General features: G+C 37.3%; 4 protein-coding genes across 9 annotated transcripts; 1 reads left to right on the plus strand and 3 right to left on the minus strand.

The window, feature by feature from the left end:
• The first annotated feature begins 2,596 nt into the window (after positions 1–2,596).
• Positions 2,597–8,000, plus strand: LOC660451 (leucine-rich repeats and immunoglobulin-like domains protein 2). Of its 2 annotated transcripts, none has more exons than XM_008202023.3 (11): positions 2,597–3,006; positions 3,085–3,228; positions 3,283–3,426; positions 3,475–3,618; positions 3,666–3,809; positions 3,858–4,077; positions 4,129–4,291; positions 4,343–4,657; positions 4,779–5,060; positions 5,107–5,382; positions 6,494–8,000. In XM_008202023.3, exons 1-11 carry the CDS (start codon positions 2,834–2,836, stop codon positions 6,970–6,972), a joined length of 2,484 nt encoding a protein of 827 aa, XP_008200245.1. In that variant the 5' UTR covers positions 2,597–2,833; the 3' UTR covers positions 6,973–8,000. The 2 variants fall into 2 exon arrangements, with proteins under 2 accessions (XP_008200245.1, XP_971774.3); XM_966681.5 differs by having other exon boundaries at positions 6,506–8,000.
• A 568-nt stretch (positions 8,001–8,568) lies between these two features.
• Positions 8,569–11,248, minus strand: spidey. Its single transcript, XM_966627.5, has 3 exons — positions 10,998–11,248; positions 10,511–10,633; positions 8,569–9,272 (listed from the first exon to the last, which is right to left on the minus strand). The coding sequence occupies exons 1-3, from the start codon at positions 11,149–11,151 to the stop codon at positions 8,608–8,610; spliced, it is 942 nt and encodes a 313-aa protein (XP_971720.1). The 5' UTR covers positions 11,152–11,248; the 3' UTR covers positions 8,569–8,607.
• Positions 11,249–11,414: 166 nt separating this feature from the next.
• LOC660326 (uncharacterized protein) lies at positions 11,415–13,455 on the minus strand. Of its 3 annotated transcripts, none has more exons than XM_015979612.2 (9): positions 13,305–13,455; positions 13,079–13,134; positions 12,985–13,014; positions 12,769–12,903; positions 12,484–12,717; positions 12,268–12,397; positions 11,770–12,222; positions 11,565–11,725; positions 11,415–11,516 (listed from the first exon to the last, which is right to left on the minus strand). In XM_015979612.2, the coding sequence occupies exons 2-9, from the start codon at positions 13,128–13,130 to the stop codon at positions 11,455–11,457; spliced, it is 1,257 nt and encodes a 418-aa protein (XP_015835098.1). In that variant the 5' UTR covers positions 13,131–13,134; positions 13,305–13,455; the 3' UTR covers positions 11,415–11,454. The 3 variants fall into 3 exon arrangements, with proteins under 3 accessions (XP_015835098.1, XP_015835095.1, XP_971662.1); XM_015979609.2 differs by having other exon boundaries at positions 13,079–13,154; positions 13,305–13,426; XM_966569.4 differs by having other exon boundaries at positions 13,079–13,205; positions 13,305–13,400.
• Positions 13,456–14,499: 1,044 nt separating this feature from the next.
• On the minus strand, positions 14,500–20,483 carry LOC660267 (caveolin-3). 3 transcript variants are annotated; one of them, XM_015979937.2, is made up of 4 exons: positions 15,244–20,483; positions 15,111–15,186; positions 14,827–15,006; positions 14,500–14,777 (listed from the first exon to the last, which is right to left on the minus strand). In XM_015979937.2, the coding sequence occupies exons 1-4, from the start codon at positions 15,270–15,272 to the stop codon at positions 14,577–14,579; spliced, it is 486 nt and encodes a 161-aa protein (XP_015835423.1). In that variant the 5' UTR covers positions 15,273–20,483; the 3' UTR covers positions 14,500–14,576. The 3 variants fall into 3 exon arrangements, with proteins under 3 accessions (XP_015835423.1, XP_015835424.1, XP_971609.2); XM_015979938.2 differs by having other exon boundaries at positions 15,249–20,477; XM_966516.4 differs by having other exon boundaries at positions 15,111–20,343.
• Positions 20,484–23,498: the final 3,015 nt, after the last annotated feature.

Here is a 23,498-nt window from a genome sequence, read left to right on the forward strand (position 1 = left end):
GGTAGCTAGTCATTAAATTCCGTCTGGCGTCTCTAGCAAAAATTTTCAAGGATCTGGTTATAATTTTTATTATAGTGGTAAACGCGTAGTTAGTCCCGATTTTACTATTTACTATTAAACGGCAACATTTGTGAGAAAACCGCTGGATCATTGTTGTGTGAAGGCAAAACGCGATTTAACAAACTTTCAGTTTATTTGAATGTTCCGGGTTTTGGGGTGGAAGAGGAAGTAGCCATTACGTGGAAACTCTTACGTAACAGCAGAAAAAACGCTTTTTTTCCAGTCTGGAACCTAATGATGATTCTAGAAGAAACAACAATCAATTGCATTTGTAAGAATTCCTCTTTCGGATTCAATTAATTATTCTATTGACGTAAAAACCTTGAGCACGCAGAACTTGTAATAACGTAATTTCACCAAGAAATTCCATGCCCCAGACATAATGCTCACCTGTTTGTTTACCAACAAACTGCCATTTTCGCCAAATGCGCGAACTATTCGCCCATCGCAGATACAGCCACAAGGTGAACCACCTGTGCTTGTTTACCGGAGATTTTGGAAAATTTTGCACCAGCTTCTAGAATCTCGAGCCAAAGACTGGACTTTGCCCTCCAGGAGGCAGAAAAGACTAATTTTAGTGAAATCAGAAACGGCCAAAGAGCTCGAGGAATTAGCATTGAATTTGGCAATGAGGCAAGAACCTTGCCTTCAACTAGTTAAAATGTAAACATTGCAAGCACAGCAGCGAAGTGGTACAGAAAGGTATCATTTCGTACCGTTAGCTAATTATATAATGCCACAATTCGATGGCTATATTGCATAATTGGCTCATGCGGCTTTCCAATAAATGGAGTATGACCGGAAGCTGAACGCGTCCATTTCCTGCCGAAATCACGGGATTATTTCGGAAGAAAGTGCTTCCGTATTGAGACCAAGGCTAATTGAAGTCCGCCAGACGCGAACTTTAGATTTTTGAATCATTTCGCCAGCCAAGGCATGAACTTTGGCCATTCTTCGCCGCGAGAAAAATCAACCTTCTATCAAATGCACCAAGCGTGATCTGTTTCACAAGTGTCATCAACCAACTCAGCTCAAAATATTATTTTCGACTAATCTAATTCTAATAAAACCCATTTATTTATTTATCAATACATAAAAAACCGATAACATAATTATTTCGTTTGCTTAATTAGAAGCACGTTTGAGTGGATTTTTGACATGACGCGGCAAATTATTTTTACCCACTCGTGTTCAAACCAGTATTTATTTATAAATATTCATAATTTTGCAACTGAATGTTATCAAAAACCAGAAAATTAAATTCGCCAAACAATTCGTGGTGGGATTTCAAAAACCATTTGGATGGGCCCACAGCAAAAACAGTCTGGATTTGAAATGTAAAAACGGCTGTAATAAACTTGACGTACGATATTGTACGCAAATTTCCTGTTTATACATTGAAATAATAGATAATCGGCGAATATGTTTAAAAAAATCGACTTATGTTGGGGTCGTGACTTTACAAGAAACGCAACCGCTAGAAAATGCAACTAAATAATAATTTGTTTCATAATTATTCCGCTAAATTGTTAAGAAATGCGTCTTATAAGCAAAAAGTATTATTACATCATGCACTGCTGTTACGTGTATCTCGCTTTGTTTATTTTTTGGTTTTCTTGCAATAAATTAGACTATCGAAAAATTTGTAATTAGCTTGATTAAATTTAACCGCCGATATATAATAGTGTAAATATGCAAATATTAAAGCTCAAACTGCGCCATAAAAAGTAATGTTCTGATAAAAATGCTTTTAACTATCTGTCGCTTGTGGCTAATTATTGAAAAACGTAAAACAAAAATAAAAAATATATACTTTTCACATAATTGGCACCGTGGCAATAAAACTAAGTATATAAAGGAGTTAACGATTAGACAGTATTTATTTCTCATTACTTATTTTAGCTCAAATCGGTAATATATCTGTAACACTTAATTTCGCTCATTACTCGATTAGCTACTTAATGAAGGGATTTGATTAAAATTTAGAAAAGTAAAAGTTGACCTACTTCACTCTCTTTGAACATCATTGTGGGTTATACTACTAGAACAGTAACTAGGCAAAAACTTATAGAAACATGAATGACGCACAATTTGGGATTTCTTTAACATTTCAAAATTCGGTGGTTATTTAATACAATGTGGAAATAGACAGACCTTTAAACTTTTGATGCAATACGCACTTGCAAGCATAATAATAATAATAATAACGTTGTAACCTTACGATTTTATTTTTTCAAAAGCTTTGAAAACACGCTTATTATTTTTTTAAAAGCCGCTCGCTTGAATTTTGCTGGTGGCGTCATCTAGCGCTCGGAGTTACGAAAGGTTACATAATAGTTGTTATAGGGGCGTCATCTGCTAGATGTTACGTAAACTGCAATACAGGAACCTGAATTATTTTTGTAGTTTCGTCTTTTAAATATGTTTGTTAGCGAATTAAGGGTTTTTTAAGTGTAGTTATGTGGGTTTAAGAATTTTGAGACTCGGTACAAGTGTCAGAAGTAAGATTCGTTTTTTTTTTTCTTATTATGTGGTGTATGGTCGTAGATGTCGCTTCAGTGGCCGATTAAATGGCTTCTGTGTGTATATTACTGCGTCAGTATGTTGCAAATTTAACGATTTTAATAAATTAAACAACGCCCCGGTTGTAACCGACGAAATAATAGTGCAGTGAGATGTTGAAAAACGTTAATTCCATAAAAATGTTGCCGAAATGTATTAAAATATACAAATTTCGGTCAAACTACTATGGATAATTGAGTGTTTTTTCAAAATGGTGGGTGTTTGTTATTTGGCTACGATCATTATTTACATCATTAGTTCGGCAAGTTGTACGAAAAGCAAAGATTGTCCAGAAATTTGCACTTGTTTGGGTTCTTACGTCGACTGTTCGTCGAAAAGATTGCAAGTAATTCCATCGAATCTTCCAAAATGGACCACTCACCTGTAAGTCATCTTTGTTTACATTGCTGTTACTTCATGCCTCTGATCCAAACAAAATAAATAAATCTCGGCGGTTTTCAGCGATTTACGTAATAACACCATTAAAAAACTTAACGACGTTACTTGGAGAAACCTGACTATCTTAACTGAACTCATATTGAACAAAAACGAAATTTCTGTTATTCCCAACGACGCGTTCAGTAACCAGAAGCAGCTAAAAATTCTGTAAGTTTTTGACTACAAACCTAGGCCCATCACGCCACGTTTCCGATTTTTTAGTGAACTTAACCGAAATCAGCTGAAGTCCATTGAAGCTTTAACTTTCAAGTCATTAGAACGTCTATATGTATTAAAATTGAAACGAAACCAAATAACGCAACTCAAAGATGGGGCCTTCTACGGATTGTTGTCTATTGACAAATTGTGAGTAATTACTCTTTGCCAGCTGATTCAGTCATGATTTTCTTGAAGGATTTTGGATTACAATCACATATTAGTCATTTCGAAAGGATGGCTTTATGGTTTACAGTCTCTAAAAGAATTGTCTTTGAACCACAATTACATCAATTTTGTCGAACCTGAGGCTTGGGAGTTTTGTAAAAAACTGGCCCTCTTGTAAGATTTTTGCAGAATTAATGGCCAGAACTAATGATTTTTTCCAGAGACTTGTCTAATAACAGGCTAGAATCGGTCGCAGCTAATACGTTCAAACATCTTAACGATCTCCAAAAACTAGTATTAAGTAACAATAAGATAACATTTATTGAAGAAAGAGCTTTTAGCCACTTGCCAAATCTGAAATACTTGTAAGTCTTTGGTGGTGCAAGTGTTTTTTTCTGTGACGATTGTTTAAGGCATTTAAATAACAATAAAATCTCGTGGACGATTGAGGATGCGAACGGCGTGTTCCAAGGACTGGGCAATTTGATTAAGTTTTACCTGGCCGATAATAACATTAAATCGATAAGTAAAAACGCCTTTATTGGATTGAAGAACGTAACGTATTTAAATTTGAACGACAATAACATTACCTCAATCCAAATGAACGCCTTCTCTGAAGTGCCTTTGCTTTCGGTATTGAATTAAATTGTGAGAGGGAACAAACAATTGAACGGTGTTTTCCAGGATCTCGTTATTAACACCACTTATTTACTTTGCGACTGTAACATTCGTTGGTTTTACGAATGGTTGGACACAAAACAGTTCAAAATCCGTGCGATTTGTGCCTATCCCGAATGGTTGCGAGGCCAGTCATTGGTCGAAATACCAACATCGAATTTTACATGTGGTACTTGAATAATTTTTTTAAACAACACCGGGTGTAAAATAAAATTTCTAGACGAACTACCTAAACCGAGATTAACCGAAGAACCGGAACCAGAAATAATGGCTTTAAAAGGAGAAAATATTACGTTAAGTTGCACAGCGATGTCAAGTTCAAACAGCCCTATGACTTTCCAGTGGAAAAAAGACAACGTCGATATAATTAACATGAACATTAACGAAAATTCCAGTTCCGATGGTAAAACTACAGAAGCAGTATCCAAACTCAACATTTACAGAGTGCAGCATTCCAATGCTGGGAAGTACCAGTGTGTTGTGTCGAACATTTTTGGCACCACGTACTCGCAAAAGTCGAGCATTTCGGTTCTAAGTAAGACCTTGTTATGACCTATGCTGGGGATCGTGGCTTGCATATGAAAAATTGGTCCTTTGAAATGCAAGCGACAATTCCCAGTTAGTCGTGTTACGACTTTGCACGTGGTAATTTGCAGTTTTCCCGACGTTTCTCAAGCGACCTGATAACGTAACGGTAAAAGCCGGCGACGTCGCCAAATTAGTCTGCGCGGCTCACGGCGAGCCACAACCGGAAATCGCCTGGCAGAAAGATGGCGGAAATGATTTTCCGGCGGCCAGAGAAAGACGCATGCATGTGTTGCCAGCCGATGATAGTTTTTTCATCTCAAATGTCAAACCAACGGACATGGGAATATACAGTTGCACTGCACACAACGCCGCTGGTACTATAGTCACAAACGCCTCGTTGACGGTTTATGGTAAAAAGGTATTTTTTTTAAGCGATTTTTTTATTTTGCCTTTTAGAAAAACCTTCTTTTGTCAAATCGATGGAGAATAAGGAAGTGACCGCTGGCGAATTGGTGGTGCTTCAATGTATGGCCAGTGGGACCCCAAAGCCCACGATCACGTGGTACAAAAATGGGGAGCCCATTCGGGCAACTGAGCGTCATTTTTTCACCGCGGAGGAACAACTGATGATAATTGTGGACACTGTCCAATCGGATTCCGGCAAATACGAGTGTCATTTGAATAATTCTTTGGGCGAGAAGACCGGATATAGTCTACTTAGAGTCAAGCCTGGTAGGTTTTCCCACCAATGCCTGCTACAGCATCAAGCGCTGTCCTGTTTTCCTGTCTTTTTAAGACTGCAAAATTTTCTGTGCCCCACTTGTACGAATTCATGAAATAGTTTTTTACTTTTTGTCGCAAATGTTTTATCGTCCAAGTAAAACAAATTGTTGTGATTTTTTTGATTAATTCAAAGGCTATTACGCAAAAATATTGGTTTCTTCTTATAAACGAATTATACCTAAAGCAGTACCGTTATATTTGACCTTTGTTGGAAATGTTTTAACTTTTTTTTCAAAAATTTTTCTGCCCTTTTTTAACAAAATTTAATGGAAAAGTGATTTCTCGCTCATACATTGAGCTAAAAATCATTCTAAAGAGGCCAAACGAACAAGAAAACTAAATTTAAGGAAAAATACGTCGTCTTCGAGCGTCACATGTGATTTTTTGGCCTTTTCTACGAAATTTATACGAAATAAAGAATACGGCAAGAATTACGTAATTTTTTATTAAAAATATGTGTAGACTGAACCAAAAGTAACGCAAAAAATTTATACAAAAACTTTGATATTATGACGAAATCCTAAAAGAAGGACGTTATTTGTGAACTTTTTTTCCGCTGTTCGTAGTGTTCGTTTATGGTCAAGTTTCGTGGTAGTTTTCGGTTTAAAGTGATTTTTATAATTCCGTGTTCAATAAAGTTCTAGCGTTTTCGGTTTTTAAAATTCCATTGGTTAAGTGATTTCTGGAAAACTGAATTCCCATTGGTGAACTGTGAAACAACTAAGAATCGCACGGATATAAATAGCGTGAGAAGTCCAGTTCAAAAGAGACAGAAAGTGAAGAAAGGGAAGTGAACTGAAAGTAGAAGTTAACTTGAAATTCGTTGGCGTGATTGGCAAGTCCGTCGGTGTAAGTCCAAAGGTTTACGCAGTGGCTATTGTGACAATATCGTAAAATAGAAAATAACCTTTGAACCCTTCAACTCTCCACTTATATTTAAACCCCTGAATCCCCTTGTCGTGCCGATCGAAAAAATATGTTCCAAATATCCGATTTTTATTGCTTGATGGCTTAGCAGGCTTCATTCCCGCTCGTTTCCTGCAGTAAAACAATTACGTAGGCTTCGTTATAGGCAACTTCACGACGACTGACATGATGGGTATTATAATAATAACGGTGGTATGTTGCGCCGTCGCCACTTCCATCATCTGGGTGGTGATCATTTACCAAACGCGTCGGCGGATGCCGCCGCCGGCCGCGCCGCCCCTCGAGGGCCCCCTGGAGCTGGACCGCGGCGTGCAATTCACCGACAACGCCTCCGACCGGTCATCGTGCCGCGACAGCGGAACGGGCGATTCCGCCCGTCGCAGCAACGACGACCTGGCGCACGAAGACTACAAACTGATAATTAACGAGGAGCCGCAACCTGGCTGGAATGTGATGCGAATCGCCAGTCTGACTTACATCCCCGCCGACCCCAACAGCTCGCATGCGCCGCTCCTTCCAGGCACGCCGTACGTCCGCTCCACGAACCACGACCGACCTGAAACGCCAGACAAGGGGGCGCCGCCAGCAGAACAAAGCGAAACCACGGATTGAACGCTGCTGGAAGTCAATTTCCTACTCAATGGTACAATTAAGTGTATATACTGTATTTTTTAGTTCCTGTCTTAGATTAATCGCGTTTATTTAATGTTTTTCGACTGTTGCCGAGTTATTTATTAAGTTATTTATGTTCGGAGTTACATAACGACGTCGAACTGATTTCACACGAGTCGTCGTGACAATAACCTAAGTTAGGTGAGATTTAGGCCAGGTTTCACGGAGGCACACTCAACGGTTTTGGCCGTTGGCTGTGTCTAAGTGGAGTTTGGCCGAGATTTATACCAAAGCAAGTTGTGATGCGGTAAATGACCGGAGGCCTTATCTATAAATAAAAATATTTTTCTAGCGATATAATTATATTAAAGCGCGTATTAGAAACGATACCAGTTATACAAATTCCATTAAACACCAATTGTGGCGTCGTATGTAACTTTGGATGACTTGTCCCAGTTTTATTACTTCAAATTCCCGTGATATTATGTTGATAAGTGGACATAATTTTTGTATATTTACAAAGTTTTATTAGTATACTGCCCATTAAAAGTATAATTCCTGTAGATATTACTATGTTAGTGCAGTTGTAAAGTATTGAAACGTGTTTGTGTTGACTGTGTTTATTTATTAATGTGTGTAAGCCGTGCGAGTGTCGTCGATATTGTTTTTATTGTGTTATAAGCAATCTATATTAACACTATTTTGTTAATACGTTTTAAATTTATGGTATTTTTTTCGATAATTTTTAAGTTCTGTAATCCCACTTTATAGTATTACTAAGTATACCTCATTGTGATTTATAATTTTTGTCTAAAATAAAATAATGCCTATATTATATAAAGTGGTTCTTAGGCTTGCAACAAAACTCACTCCAAGCTGCCGGCTAGGCCAAAAGTGGGCAGCTTGGCGTGCCTTTTGGTTAGTCCCTCCCTTGAAATACGCTTTTGTAACAAATGTGCAACTCGGAAGTATTGGGCATGCTAATAGCCTTATGGCACGTTTTGATTAAAAGTTTAGTCCTATTCAAACACTGTTTCATTTAAAACCCAAAATGATCATTTCAGTTTTATGCACAGTTTGCTCTTCCACTATTTTTCGAATTGATAGTAAAAATAATAGAATAAGATACAAAAACAGTCGGTTAAAAATGTGAAACAATACATACAGAGATTTTTTTTATTATTGTACAAGGATATAAAACATTTGTTAATGAAGGCGATTAATAATAATAATTAGTACTGTTTTAAGCACAAACGGTCGATAGCGAGTAAGTGTATTATTTAATAGTTAGATTACTTATCGCCCATTAGTAAACGACAACATTTAAAATCAAAATTAATTGCATCTTTTCAACATTGTCTTCGGTACAATTTATGCACACTTGTTGACTTAAAACGAGGCAGATGATGAATTTTAAAACGTTTTTAAGGACTCAGAAGCACCATAAAGTAGGAATTAAATTTTTAAACATCATAATCTTAAAGGGAAAAATGGTCAACGAAATGGTAACTTACAAACCGAGTGCAGGATGACGAGAGGGCAACTGAACGCGGAAACAAATATTTTACTGCGTGTGTCGTAAATTAAAAACTGCTCTATTTGTAACAACCCTTTATTAAATAAATAATCAAACAATTAGTGGTTAATCCGTTTCAATGCACGCGCTCGGATGTTCTCCATAGTTCTGATCACCAGCCACCTGGAGAGTCGCGGTGACACCGCTTCCAGGGTATGGATAACCCCCACGAGCAGCGTATGGGGGTAATACCCAGTCGTGCGCTCCAAAACCCCGATTGTTTTCATGGCTTCTTTGACGAATTTCAGCGGCGAGGGGGCCATCCACGTCGAGCTGCGTATTTTGGACATATTTGTGGCGACATACCCCGGGAGAATGCACTGGATGGTAATCCCAAACTTGGAGTATTCGGAGTTCAAGTCCTGGGAGAATTTTTCAACGTAGGCTTTCGTCGCGGCGTAAACCGTCAAGAGGGGGCTCGGGATTTGGGCCGCAGTGGAGGATAAATTAACCACAACACCCCGACGTCGCTCGACCATTCCAGGTAAGACGATTTTGCACATATTTGTGACCGAATAAATGTTGCAATTGATTATGTTATTGTAAACTTCGTCTTTGTTTTTCAAATCTAAGAAATACTCGGGGTGGGGGTAGCTCATACCCACGTTGTTTATTAAAACCCCGATTTCTAAGCCAGTCAATTGCTTATCAATGTGGGTGTAAATCGGGTCGGTTTGGGTGAAGTCGGCTTCGATTATTTTGGTCTCCACGTGATATTTTGAAGCTACGAGGAATTTATTACAAAAATATTGTTTTAATATGCAGGGTGACACAGGGGTGTGTAATCGGTCTATAACTTTTTTGCTGTTTTTATTAAAAAAAACATCCCCGTCGTTATAAAAGATACACATTTGAAACAAAGATGTTATACAGACTTTTTGTTACGATGAATTTAATTACGTTGTCAATGGTTACAAAGTTGAATTTTTATAAATAAAATTCATAGGTGGCTGTGACATTTTTGAAAGTTTATTTTTTTCTTATTTGATGTCTATTTGTGTAATACATTATTAAAAAAAAACATATTTTTGTTTTTCTAATTAAAATTACGAAAAATATATAACCCAACAAATATTTATAATTTAATAATGTTTTAAACACTAATTAATCCAAAAACGGCATAATAAATTATTGGATCAGCTTTTTTGCAATTAATAAAAATTATTTATTTTTAGATTTAAGATGACAAGCTTGCTTTATATTTTCTAATTAAACATGAAATGTCAGAAAAAGAAAAATCTTATTAATTGTATGATTGCTTGTCAATAAAATTTTACAAAAGTTTACAAAAAATTGCAGTTCAATAAATTATAAAAAAGAAAAAAAGAACCAATTTTCTGCACATTTTTTATATATAGTGTTTATAACGATCTCGTCTTTTAACGAACAAAATTGAAGCTTTTAAAATCCAATATTATAGCAACAAATTCCTTCGGTCCCCTGGGTGTGCGTTATAACCGAGTTCCACTGTAATTAAAATCGTATATTTGTTCAATTAATTCAAATAACTGTAACATAGGTTATTTTTATAATTTCACATTTTTTACTTTAATAAGCGTTCGCAAAACATCTACATTATTCACACGTTTTATGTAAAATCATTTTTCCTGTAAATCATTCGAAAGCAAATGAAAAGTGCTATCGATAGGCGTAAACAAATACAAAGTATTCTAAGTTTTTCTATTGCAAATTTGAAAATATTCATAGGCGATTTCGTAGTAATTTTTCAAAAGTTTGTTATTTATAACGAAAAGTTGAATAATTCGTAGAAAATAAATATGCACAAATATGTAACGCGTTCCATTAAAAAAAATATAACTTTGGTTCGCCAGTCTGTGTGTAATAAAAATATTTTTACTTTGTGGATTTTAAGTAGATTTATCAGATAATGAAAACGGCATGGCAATATTTCAAATAACAAAAAGTTATGACCCCTGGGTCACTCTGTATTTTGATTCTTACCAATTTCATTTGCGACTTTTTCAAGTTTTTCGCGCGTCCGGCTGATTAGGACTATGTTAAGGCCCTTTTTGGCCAAAAGCTCGGCATAGGCTTTGCCAATTCCATCAGTAGCGCCGGTAACGACTGAAAAAAATGTTGTGTTTATTTTGTTATCTTAGGTAAATAAAACTTAGTCTTATCAATCTTTCGCAGATTTGTACCATCATACGACTAGAATCGGATGAGGTCCAAAGTTTGGAAAGCGCGAAATTTGACAAAATCCACAAAAAAATTGCCAAAATTGGGCCAACGTTGATTACGCCACGACTTTTTGCATAATTAACAAATTCCCATTGTGTCGCCGACATTTAAATTTTCAATAGCTTGGTAGGTGACTCGATTATTTTTCGTTTCAGGGTTACAAAATGTGTTAGTGATAGTGTTATCAAAGAAACGCCAACTAGGCGTAATTAATTAAAAAATGCAACGTATGAAAATCAGTGCCTACCTGCCCAACTTCCTGTCTCTTTGACATCGACTGCGTTTATTTTCAACGCCACAGCCAAAAAATTATTGTAAAGGGTTCGGAATAAAAATCGGAAAATTTGAAACCCTACGACCGAAATGCACACCAAACCGAATTTTTCTAAATTAGTGAACATTTTAATGTGCGAGCACTGTAAACACCTAATTATTTCAAATCGCGAGTACAATATGAAGCACTATAGTTACTCTGATAACATTGCGGCGTTAAAATGTGGGTATCGATTGACGCATGCGTTTTTCGACTTTCTCAACCCCTTTCTATCATTTTTTATGCCAATTTGGTATTGTAAATACTTTCGTCGACCTCCTTTTCCGCGCGAAATTTCTATTCTTCATCGAGTAACAAGTACCGTTGAGAGGCGCGCAATAAGAGACGGTATCAAGAGCAAAGATTTATTTCATTCATTGGTACAAAATGATTAAAAAGCGGATATTCCCGTGACGGTGCGTCCCAAAATCAAGGCATGGATGTCGTGGGTACCTGGACAAAAAATTAAACGGGGCCCAACCCGGTTATATTAATTCGCACCTTCGTACGTGTTGACCGACTCCAAATTCATTACATGTCGGATGATGTGGTACTCGTCGTGAATTCCGTTTCCGCCCAACATGTCCCTTGCGACCCTCGCGATTACCAAAGCTTTCCCCGCGTTGTTTCTCTTCAGGAGCGAAATCATCTCAGGCGTGTGTCTGTAACGCAGTTGTTTAAATCGTGTCAAAGCCGCAAAACGTACAATTTTTTATCCATCAAGCGCCCGACTTGGAGGCACCCTTGCAGCCCGAGCGAAATGTCGGTAATCATGTCCGCGAATTTTTTTTGCATGAGTTGGTTGGCGGCCAGGGGGCGCCCGAACTGCTTCCTTTCGAGGGTGTAGTTCCGGGCGATGTGGAGACACGACTCGGCGGCCCCCAGGGCCCCCCAGGCAATGCCGTAGCGGGCGTTGTTCAGGCACGAGAACGGCCCTTTGAGCCCCTCAACGTTCGGCAAAATGTTGCTTTCGGGGATTTCCACCCCGTCCATTAGGATCATGCCCGTGGTGGAGGCGCGGAGCGAGAACTTCCCCTGGATTTTAGGGGTGTCTAACCCCTTCCCGTGCTTTTTCCTGTCGATTAGAAAACCGCGGATTTTCCCGTCGTCGTTTTTGCCCCAAATAATTAAAACGTCGGCAAGTGGCGCGTTCGTAATCCTGGAATTTGGGTTAGTGGGGGCGCTTAAGGGTTGCAACCCTTACCAGGTTTTGCTACCGTTCAGGGTGTACGTCTTCGAGGATGAGTTGAACTTAGCGCGCGTTTCCATCGAACTTGGGTCGCTACCATGGTTGGGTTCCGTCAGCCCGAAACAACCGATGATTTCTCCTTTCGCTGTTTGTAAAATGTGAACATTAAAGAAAGCGGTTTTTATGTAACGGGTCATGAACAAGGTCTGCCAAGTTCAGGGTAAAACTAACCGAGTTTGGGCAAATACTCTTCTTTCTGTTCTTTTGACCCGAAGTAATAGATTGCGCCCATTACGAGTGATGACTGGACGCTGACTGCTGATCTGTAGGCACTGTCAACCCTTTCGACCTCTCGAGTGAGGAGGCCGTAGCCTACATTTGAAATTCCCGCACAGCCGTATTCTTTTATCGTGCATCCGAGCACACCCAAGGCGCCCATTTCCGCCATAATTTCGCGGTCAAAGGCTAAAATTTAAACTTAAACCCATGATGGGTGACTTAACCGAACCGATTTACTTTCATTTCGATTGGCTTGGATTATGCGTGGTTGCAGTTTTTCCTGGCAATACGCCCGAAAAGAATCCCTCACACTTTTTTCCTCATCGGTTAATTGTGATTCTAAATTAAGAGGATCTTCCCAATTGAATAACACTACAAGAAGTAAACAATGATAAGTTATCACGTAATCTTACGAAACTTTCTCGTAAACAAGATGAAATAACTATTAATTACCTTTACTCGAGGATTTGTCAGAGAAAAGTCCTGATTTTAGTTAAGGATAATTAAAGCGTTTTGAGTAATTTAAATGTGCAGGAAAAAAGGATACTTTTGGCGGCATTGAAGATACACCGGGACGAATTTAATTTACGTAGCGACATCTCTCTGTAACAAACCGTACACAACTGACAAGAGTTAAGCCATCTCTTGTTATCGCATCTTATCGCCGACTTGACCTTTGCAAAATCGATTGTTAGTGTTACAGGCCGAAAAAGTTACTTAAAATAAAACTGTGGCGTGCGAAATTACATGCAAAATGCGGTAATTATACTCACCAAAATTCTCGCAATGGAATTAGTTGGTTTTACAGTCGGCCAACATTCAATTGACGAAGTTACTATTTTTATACCCGTCGAGGCTACTTGCTTAATGCTAATGATAAATAACACACAAGGTTTTCTGCTATTAATCAAATTCAACAAAAAAAAACGGGGCTAAAACTTCGCTTAGGTTTTGGAGCAGGATTTCAGTTTGCGCTAGTAATAGACTGAACACAGGAACAATAAAAAAAATTACAGATTCAAGAATTCTCGCAAAATTTACTCCCAACTTACATTAGTTTGATTTGCTAAATAAAAATTAAGCGTTCACAAAATTTACGTTCAGGGCAAGTTTTTCGCGTGTTTTTTTTGTTCGAATTTATTTCCATTTTTCAGAATTTCTAATATTTGTTTTGGGTTTATTTGCCCACTAACTGACTGAACTCTTCCGCACATTTTTATTTTTTTATTATTGTATTTTTTTTATGCATGTAATTTTGTGAGAAATTTTATGCATTTCCTTGTTAATTAATTAATTAAAACTGTTACTAGTACAGTTTGTCCTTGATATTTTATTTTGTCAATGTGTAATAACATTTTTTTCAAAATAATAAATCAAAAACTGGAGTTGGGAACATCTTAAAATTACCACGAGACCCTCTAATATTTAATATACAGGTGGTCCAGCTCAGCTCGTCTTCTGTAGCTCAGTTATTATTATTAAAGTTAGAGCTTTGATATTTTGTAGATGTTATTTATACTTTAGGACACATTTCAGGAAAATATTTTTAATTATACAGAGTGTCGTAAAAAGTATGACGTTATAATAATATTTTTTAATGGGCGTGTTATTATTTCTTGTGCTCATTAGGATACCTTTTTGGCTTCTCACGTTTCCAAAGTTTTTTTTCAGATCATTTTGGAGATTTTTGTTTGAAAAAAGTTTCAAAAATTAATAAAAAATAGAAACAGCCTTTATAACATTTGTACAAGGATCATTCTGTATTCAACAAAATATGCTACTTGACTTTTTTTGTATAAAAAATATGAATTTCTTGTCACTAATCGAACGTTGACCGAATGCTAATTCGAACAATTCAGGTTACGGTATTGATCAAAATATTGCGTGATTTGCAAAGGTGACCGTAAAAGTTAATGCCCTGTTATGGCAATACTTAGGTGAAAAAATCCGGGTATAAAAAATAAAGACAAATTTATCTTCAATATATTTAAGCTGGAAAACAATTGTACAAATTGGAAGTGAAAATACAAAATTGTTCGTTTCGCTCAAACCACTAAAACGTCTTTCTTTTCCTCATTAACATCGGGGGAAATTGCTTGCGTTTTGACTTTAATTTCCGACCAATAATAGCCGCACGCGCTGGTACAAGGGATGATAACAGCATGGGCGAAAGCCGTCACAAAATTCCTCGTGGCAGCGCAGGAAATTTTCCAAATTCGTAAACATGGCGTCAGGCACCATATATGCTAAAATAGTCAGTTGCGCTTTCGGGTAAAATGTGACACTGCTACCAACCTCGAAAGACAAACAAGCGAACGTGATCCCGAGGCAGAAAGCGGCAACTGGGGCACAAATAACTGAAAGACAGACGTAGCAGAAGTTTTTTGATAAGCGGAAACACTGGTTGCTGACAGCCCAGGCGCATTCTGGGCTTCTGATAGCTTCCGGTTCTCCAAAAACGTCTTCCCATGACACCTGAAAGAGTTGATTGGAGTTACACTCGGCAAAGATGAAATTGTGGTGTCAAAAAATTGGTGCAAAAAAAAATATAGGCACATTTTCGTCTTTTGCGAGTGTACCTGCAAGTGGCGGCTGAGGTTGTTCGGGTCGCGGTCTTCCAACTCCATTGTGTCACTTTCTTTCGCCATTGGAGAGCTGGAAGAATTTGAAGTTCGAGGGAAAATGGAAGCCAGGGTTTTAAATCGCATTTACGCTACCAAGGGGTGGGAACTACTGGTCATAAACACCAGTGTTAACAATCAACAAGTTTCTTATACGCCGGCGTTGGTCACTCCCGGAAAAATATCGATCACCTGGGGCTTATTTTCGGCAATTGACACACACTTTAAAAATTTAGAAAAAATTTACCCCCGAAACCCCATGTTTCACGCTTGAATAAAACGAAGCAAAAAAGTAATGACAAAAGCGCGTGTTTTACTTCACACCGCATTTTGTTTTAGACAATTTTGCTAATTGCGATGTCCGGCTCTATTATTGATATGTCCTTCCGGCCCCAACAAAAAGTATAAATTCAAGCGGTATTTAAATCAGATTTTAATTTATCACATACAATGTAAAGCATATTTTTTACATTAATTTACTGTAATTGCCGCGGTTGCGTGAGAATTCCCTGTAATTTGTTCTTTAACACTGGAAAATATAGATTAGTGCGTAAATGTCCCCGCCTTTTAAAATTTTCAGTTGAAGTCAACGCCAGAAAACGTTTTCTTTTGTATTCTTTTTGTTTTTAATTGATTTTTCTTTGTTGTTTTAACACGAATCGATTTTTTTTGACAAATTTTTCCCTATTCTTCGGCATATTTCGTTCGACCAGACAAGTCTGTTCAATTTATGCAAAATTATGCTTTGAAATGCGTATTTTCGCTCGTTTCGTTCAATGAATTGTTCACATTTTGTTTGTTATCGTTCTTGAGATCAATTCTTTTCAGACTGACTTTGATTTAGCTTTTTTGAATGAGAATAGCGGGGGAAATTATTTGAATCATGTGGGTAGTTGTAGTTAAGGTTGTAGCATCCGGTTTAGTTTAGTTTCAAACCGAAACGCCTTGGCCAAGTTTGGCTACTGTCTGCTAGACGGCGCTTGTCATGCCTGTGCTAAATTGTGAATCGGTTGTTTGAACAGTAATGATAAGGTAAACAAAATGTAAAAGTGTTTTTAGTTAAATAATTAATACCTAAATTAAAACATGAATAGTGGATTTTTATTGAGTAACATGAGACAACATGTAATAATAATAATTGTTTGTGCAATGAAAATTTGTAAACATATTTACCATTTTAAGAGACATTTACGTCTTTAATAAATAAATGAGATTAAATAATTGAGTTAAATTCTATGAAATAACGTGTTTTGGAAGGATAATGATCTAGAACGAAGTAAAGCGTACTTTTCGGAAATTGGGTAATAACAAAGAAACGTTTTTCCCGTGAATAATTTGAAGGTGTTAGTCATGAAAACAAATGCGTTCGTAATTCGTGTAATAATTAGGAGTCATCAGTGGAAATTCGACGTGCGGAATAAAATGTCGCAGTTGTTACATAATTGTGATAAATTTATTTTTAGGAATTGAGATGGGGATATGGTCCAGTGTTGACTGAACAGAGAGAATAAATTTACACGTAATAGTGCGTTTTTGTGGATATTTATTTATTTGGCACGTTCTGACGGTATTTCCCGGAAATGTCATAGATTACATTTTGGCATAATTTCATAACGCTTGTAACAAAACCCGAATTTCTCCAAAAAGTTGCTTCTAGCCTCGACAGACATAATCAATACAAATAATAAAGCAAGCATCGCTTGCTCAATTTTTAGTCGCGCAGAAAAGCGAAGGACCACGCTATGGTCAACGAACCGGCTAACTCATCCCACTTGCTCTTTTTTCTATAAATTTTACCATCAAATCGTTATTTTCATAATCGGTACAAGGTCCTTTCAGCGAATAATCGTAAACAATGTCACTCAACCTCGAAAATATTTTGTTTATTCCTCCGTCGTTAAAAAATTTCAACAATCTGTTTACCTACCATTCAAAAAGAACCAGTTCCTCTCTAACTGTTGTTTTGTTTTAATTTTTGCCCAAATCATCACTTACTGAAGGCGCGTTGCGCAAACATTTTATGCCGTCCAAGTAAAAACGCGGCCCTGCATATGCAAACTTGAGGCAATTGTATAATCCCATTGTGCAACGAACATTACAATGTTACATCATCATCAAAAAAATGATTTAACATCGAACGACGAGAGTAACGACCTTTAATTACTGATAAAATAACAAACCAAACACACTTATCGACGATTTCGGACCAAAACAAAGCTCAAAACGGGCAAGGACGCAACTAAATGGCATTTACTGGCGTATTATTTTTTGGGCTGGCGTTTAATTCGTTCCCAAAATAAATCGCAAACTGATCAATCGCCCACGAATATGCCGAAAGTGTTTTTTGTCCGATGGTTAATTTTGCGAGCGAGTCATCAACCGTTTGGCATTGACCAGGGTCGCGACTTATTTGTTTGTCAGTTATGGATTCTTTCCCTTGATGCGGTTTTCTTTGTTTAAGTCCAGACAAGGTTAACAAAAAGCGAAAAATCCGTTTTAAGCCGAAATTGCGTAACTGGCACGTGGTGCTTGAGCATCACGTGGAGTCGCCAACACGGGGCGAAAACTCGCACGCGGGCGCTCATTCCTCGTGAATATAATATTCCAGAGCGATTTATATAATTTAACATAAATTACATCAGCAGCTCATTGCGGGAAACAGCAGACTCATTCAGCCGCTTTTTGACAACGAATTTGTTATTTAAAAACAACGAACGCAGCAGGTGTGTGCGCTAAACAAAAACAAGATAATATAATTATTACATGTCTATTTTTATAATTAGAGTTTTACCAGGAATGAGGCGAACAAAGCGGTATATAAAGATACTGAGATAACAGGTCGATCACATTCAAACAAAGTAAATCGAATTGACGCAATTATTTAGCGTGAGTCCGAATTTCTGTCACGAGGTGACGAATTTGGCCACGTGTCAAAGCAAAATTGCCGTCATTTCCGGAGAATCTGAATGATTAACGAAAAATTACCCATTAGTCGGACAAAGAGGCCGACATATACAGGGTGGCGGTTCATTGGCCCTGATAATTGATACGAAGGTGGTGTGATTCACTATTGCGTTTCGTAACGTGGCGTAAGAGCGCAGTTTCAAAATTTATTTGCGGGCTTTTTCACAAACATATTTACGTTGCGGATTAATAACAAAAATAACTCATTAAGCTACGACGTAATCGTGCAAAAAATCACTGGACAGTGGAATATTTTCTTAGGTTAAATTCTGTTATTAGTGTTATTGTCCTTTAATTTGTTCGTCGTTGTCTGCCCGATGTCGGTAACCTCAAGTTATTTGCAAGTAAAATCCTGAGCAAATACAAACTACACTGTTTTGCATTTTTTATTACAATTTCTTCGCGTTTATGATTTATTGTCCTCTTGATTGTCTCGAGTGATCATCACCACTAACGGTAATTCTTACGTCAACTGTCGTTTTTAGCTAATTATTCAGAAAAGTAGCAATATGGTTATCGGCGTTTTTTAAGATTTCTGAAAAACCACGTATAAATATTTTCTTAAGGACAGTGAGCTTATTGAATAATTTGTTTGAAGGCTACATTTTTGGAGGAGTTCACGTTTCCGCTATTCATATACAGGGTTGCTCAAACAGTTGCTCAATTTGGGTGTGAAATGTAGCATAGAAACCCCTACAAAATGGTTGCCACCGACATAATGAATGAAGTAAATGTAATATGTAATTAATTTTATTGGCTAGCGCAATGCCCTGGAAGTTTAAAAACCGCGAAGGTCGTTAATAGATTTCATAAGTATTGAATAACTTGTTCTATATCGATGCCATTGTACATTAGAATAAAGTCTCTCAATGTTGCAACAAGTAACATGTTAAAGTTTTTCTCCCAATTGCAAAACATATCAAACGAAATTTTTAAGGGTCAAAACAAAAGCTGCGATAATGACACGAACGTAACCTCATTGCGGTTGAGAGAAGGTTAGTACAGGATAAATCTAGTTCCTTATTATCCTTCACTCAAAGACACCTACTTTATCTCAGTTTGAGAAAAAATCTACAAGTCGCTAATCTTCAATTTATGCGCATCCGGATCCGGCCTTTTACCAGCTTGACAGCTGTCATAATTGACTTTGATCGGCCAAATCTTACGCAACACCGAGATGCTCTTAATCAAAGAACATAGTTCATGTATCGGATCGTGATGCAATTCGGTTGCCTTGAAAACAACATTATGTAAAGTGGCAACAGTTGGTTATTACAGCCCAAGGGACGGAATGTGCGCCCTTATGCAGGTGGGCGCCGAGACGTAATAGTTGCGTCAGGTCACGGCCGGCGGGAAATTCAAATCCGGCGCGTTTTGCATATCAGCACGTGGCTCAAACTTGTCGACATTTTCGCTTGGGTCACGTTTGTGCCACAGCTTCACATGTTCGCAGCGTACGTTGCTGATTGCGTAATGAATCCAACGTGGGTGAATTATTTTAATTACTCTTACAAATATTTACGTAATACTGTATCATATAGGTGAAATATTATTTACCGTTATTGGCTTCCGCTACTTCAAAATACCGCCACGTGCTCTTTTACGTAATAGCGTTTTTTCATATTTCACGAGTTATTTTTGAATTTAGCACATTCGAACGGTTATCGATGATACTCTTATCGGCTACTCTTTTCCTTGTTAGATTGCTTGACCTCTTTGCCAAATTTTTATGATATTTCGCTATTCAAGCACTCGATAGCTTGTGACACCACATAAATAAACCTGAATTGCATAATTAGATTGAATCAGCTAAACTTACAGGAAACCATCAAACATTATTGCGTTTCCTCTTTCCGAACATTTTTACGCAAACGTATCACTCGTAATTAAGCGAAAATCCCCAACCATATCCCAGCAATCAGGAAAATTTTTATTCGCACTAAAATGACAAACAATCTTATGAAATATCGCTCTGTTTAAAGTTAAATACCGGCTGCGGGGTTGGCAGCGGTGTCAATGACCCGCAAGCGTCATTATTGTGCGGATGCCATATTTTTTAAGCTACCGGACAATAGAAATAAAAAAATGGTTTTGGACACACGAAAAACTGCCGATTTTTTGTTTTTTTGTTTATTTCATTAAATTCTACATACACTTGATAAGTATAAATAGTAAAGTCTAGATAAAAAACGTATGCAAAAATTGTAAACGATATTTGAAAACAGTGAGTATTACTAAATATAAATGGCTGGTAAATACCTATAGCCTCTTATAAGCATTTTTTCTACATATAGCAAATCTAGCATTTTACTTTTATCTAGCATTTACAATAAATACCTAGCATTACTATCTTGCATTTATTAGCCTATTTTGTCATGTTTCAAACTGTAATTTTATTAAGATGTAATACAACGGAATTTTTACGAAATATAAATAAATAATTTTATTGCTTAATTTTGTATGGGTTGTAATAGTTTGAACAATACTTAATTCATTATGGAGATTGCAATAACAGTCAATAAAATTGTAAAAGTAGGTTTATCTCTAAAATTTGATAAGTAAAAATGGGCTTTTGAACTACGCGGCCATTTATTGCTAACTGAAATTTAGTTAGGAATTGCCAATTAAACTGAATCTCTGAGGAAAATTAGGTATAGTTTCCTACAGTGCTACAAAACTTCCGATTAAAGGCTTAGTTTTCAATGCGTTTTTTTGAAAAAAATATATCAAATTTGTTTCATTTGCTGCTAATTTGTGTTTTTTAATAATGAAGTAGAGGGGATTTGTTACAAATGGTATGAGAGATGTCATAGGTTTATGACCACAATTTCTTTTTTGGAGTATTTTTCTCTATATGTTTTTGTTTTTAGTTTGCACCGATTTTGTTTTAGTCAGAAATATGGTCGTGGCGTTGGTTTTTCAAACTAAGCATGAATCACAAAATTGATCGATTTTGTCGCATCGAGCTTTGCAAAACCGCACGATTTTTTTCCTTCCTGTTCTAAAAATGGCAAGCTGTTATTTTACCACACGATGTATTATCTTGATTTTTTCCAACTTTTTTGTGGTTTTTACCACTGCTTTCGGAATTACCTTCATATGCGGGCCTTGATCCGCGCAAACCTCAGCGAAGACAATAAAGAGGACTTCTGTAGAACTGACGTCACCAAAGTCATGGATGTCGTAATTTTTATTTTGTAATTTTCTCAGTGTTATCGGGAGGTGGATACGTCACCTGATTTAGAAACGAGATAAAAATATTTGTCGGGAGTCGGATTTCCTTGTCGATGTCCATAAGCAGTTTGCGATTTTTACTCCAGATGCCGTATGTCGGATACGTGATCATTGCAGTCACCATCAGGGCCAGGCGTGGACGTGGTGCAGTTCCTTATTGCTATGCGTAATACAGCCTTGTCGATCGAGGTCTTGCAATTCTCGCCGTAATAACATTTAACTTATTATGTTTTATGTCTACGTCCTCGATTTGCATCTCGCGAGATGTGCGTGCACCCCCTGATAAGGGCGCGCCTCTAACCTTCCGTAGATAACGCCAAAAGGCGACGGTTCGTCTACACCCAAAGAATTAGGCGAATTGCCCGCATTCCTATTTCCAATCTTATCACAAACACCGATATCCTCCAATACGTAAAAAATACGTAAACAACCTCGCTGTTTATCATATTTTCACCTTGGCCAAAACTTCCTTCATCTTCACGTGCAATTCTGCTGCTGCATTTCCTTGTTGCGTCACTCGGTACATATTCTCCTTGCGCATTACTATTTGTCCACATTCTCTCGCCTTTTTCGGACCACGCTTTGTCTCGAACCTCACTACGGCCCTGTTTTCGGGTCGAGCACAAAGAACGGTTTTTCTTACGTCAGGCCTTTGTTATCCAAATATCTGACAAAAGCCGATTCGGAGATAACAGTTTTTTTATTTTCAAAAACAAATATGCTGCAACAATCGCTTTGATTCGATAAGAGATAACGCGTTACGTATCAAGTCCTTTTTGAGCCCCTCTGTTGCTCTGTTAAAAAATACTTTTTTCAAAAAATATTCTTGGTTTGTAAATGAAATTAATGCAGTAAAACCTCTACGGACTATGGATTTTTCGATCAAAATAAATAAATAATTACAAGTATACATAAAAAGCATGTTCGGACTTGTTTTTCGAGTTGCAAAAGGTTTTGCTGATCGTTTATTATTTTCGCCGATCATTTATTAATTGTATTGGAACTTAAAATAAATACGAAAATAGGCGTTTAATTGAGGCGAAGGGAAAAGTAGGAATCCGTGGTACGCGGGTCTTTTATTTTTATTTAGATTAGTTGGAGGAAATTAGCAATGACGTGCGTATTTAAAATTGGGTTAATGAATAATGAGCGTTAATTGAATCGATAATTATTCTGGGTCGAGTTGGAGCGTCTAAGCGCTTATTTGTGGGGTTAATAAAATAGTTCCAGGATGTCGCATTGTAAGTTATCTGGCACGTGTGGTAATGATTGTGAAATTTGGTTATTAGTGGATGAGAAAACGGCGTTGGTGATTGGTTTAGTGGTGAGTGGGAGTCGCGAAAAGTTGAATCAAATTTAAAGTAAAGCTGGGATCACGCAATAGAAAGTGGGTTACATAAACGTCAAAGATAAGCCAGTTTGGTCGAAATCCGCAATCTGTGAAATGGGACAAGGTTGGATCACGGATTTAGCGTCTCCAAAACCGGCGGTCAAGAACTTGACCTAGACCTTAACGCTCATTAAATGTTATAAAATAAAGCGAGCGACGGGATTATAAATATTAGATAGTAAATGTGCCCACGGCTAAGTGAAATCTTCGTTAGCGAATTGTCCCATTGGCCTAGAAATGCGGGTCACGGTGAAAATCAAGTCTTGATGCGAGGGATGTGATTCACCAAAGTTTTCGTACCCTTTTTGCTAATTCATTCGGTTTATGACACAGTAAATCATGACCGGAACATAACGCATTTCGTTTGAATTATGTAAAGCGCAACCAAAATATCAGATGACCACGTGACACGAAATTCGAGAACAATGGAAGATCGAGATTAGAATCTTGGTGACACAACGTAGTATTTTTGTCCGGGGTTTTCTGAAAGGGAAAATTTTACTTGCTTGCTGGCAATCAATAATCATTATGACGTCGATTGTGTTTGTCAAACTGTACTCTATAATTACATTGTAAATCTCTCAATGTCCAAATCAAGCGCCTACCAGGATAATTACGGCAGAAAATGGTTTAACCACATTTTTCTCAGGATGGTCACTTATTGGAACTGTTTTTTCCTTTGTTCTATCGGCAATTAAGGAATTTCCGAACAAAAAATTATGCGTTTTGTTGGGAAATTACGTGCCCTTGTTTAATAA

The sequence above is a fragment of the Tribolium castaneum genome, chromosome 10 (assembly GCF_031307605.1).
Source record: "Tribolium castaneum strain GA2 chromosome 10, icTriCast1.1, whole genome shotgun sequence".
Taxonomy (NCBI): Eukaryota; Metazoa; Arthropoda; class Insecta; order Coleoptera; family Tenebrionidae; genus Tribolium; species Tribolium castaneum.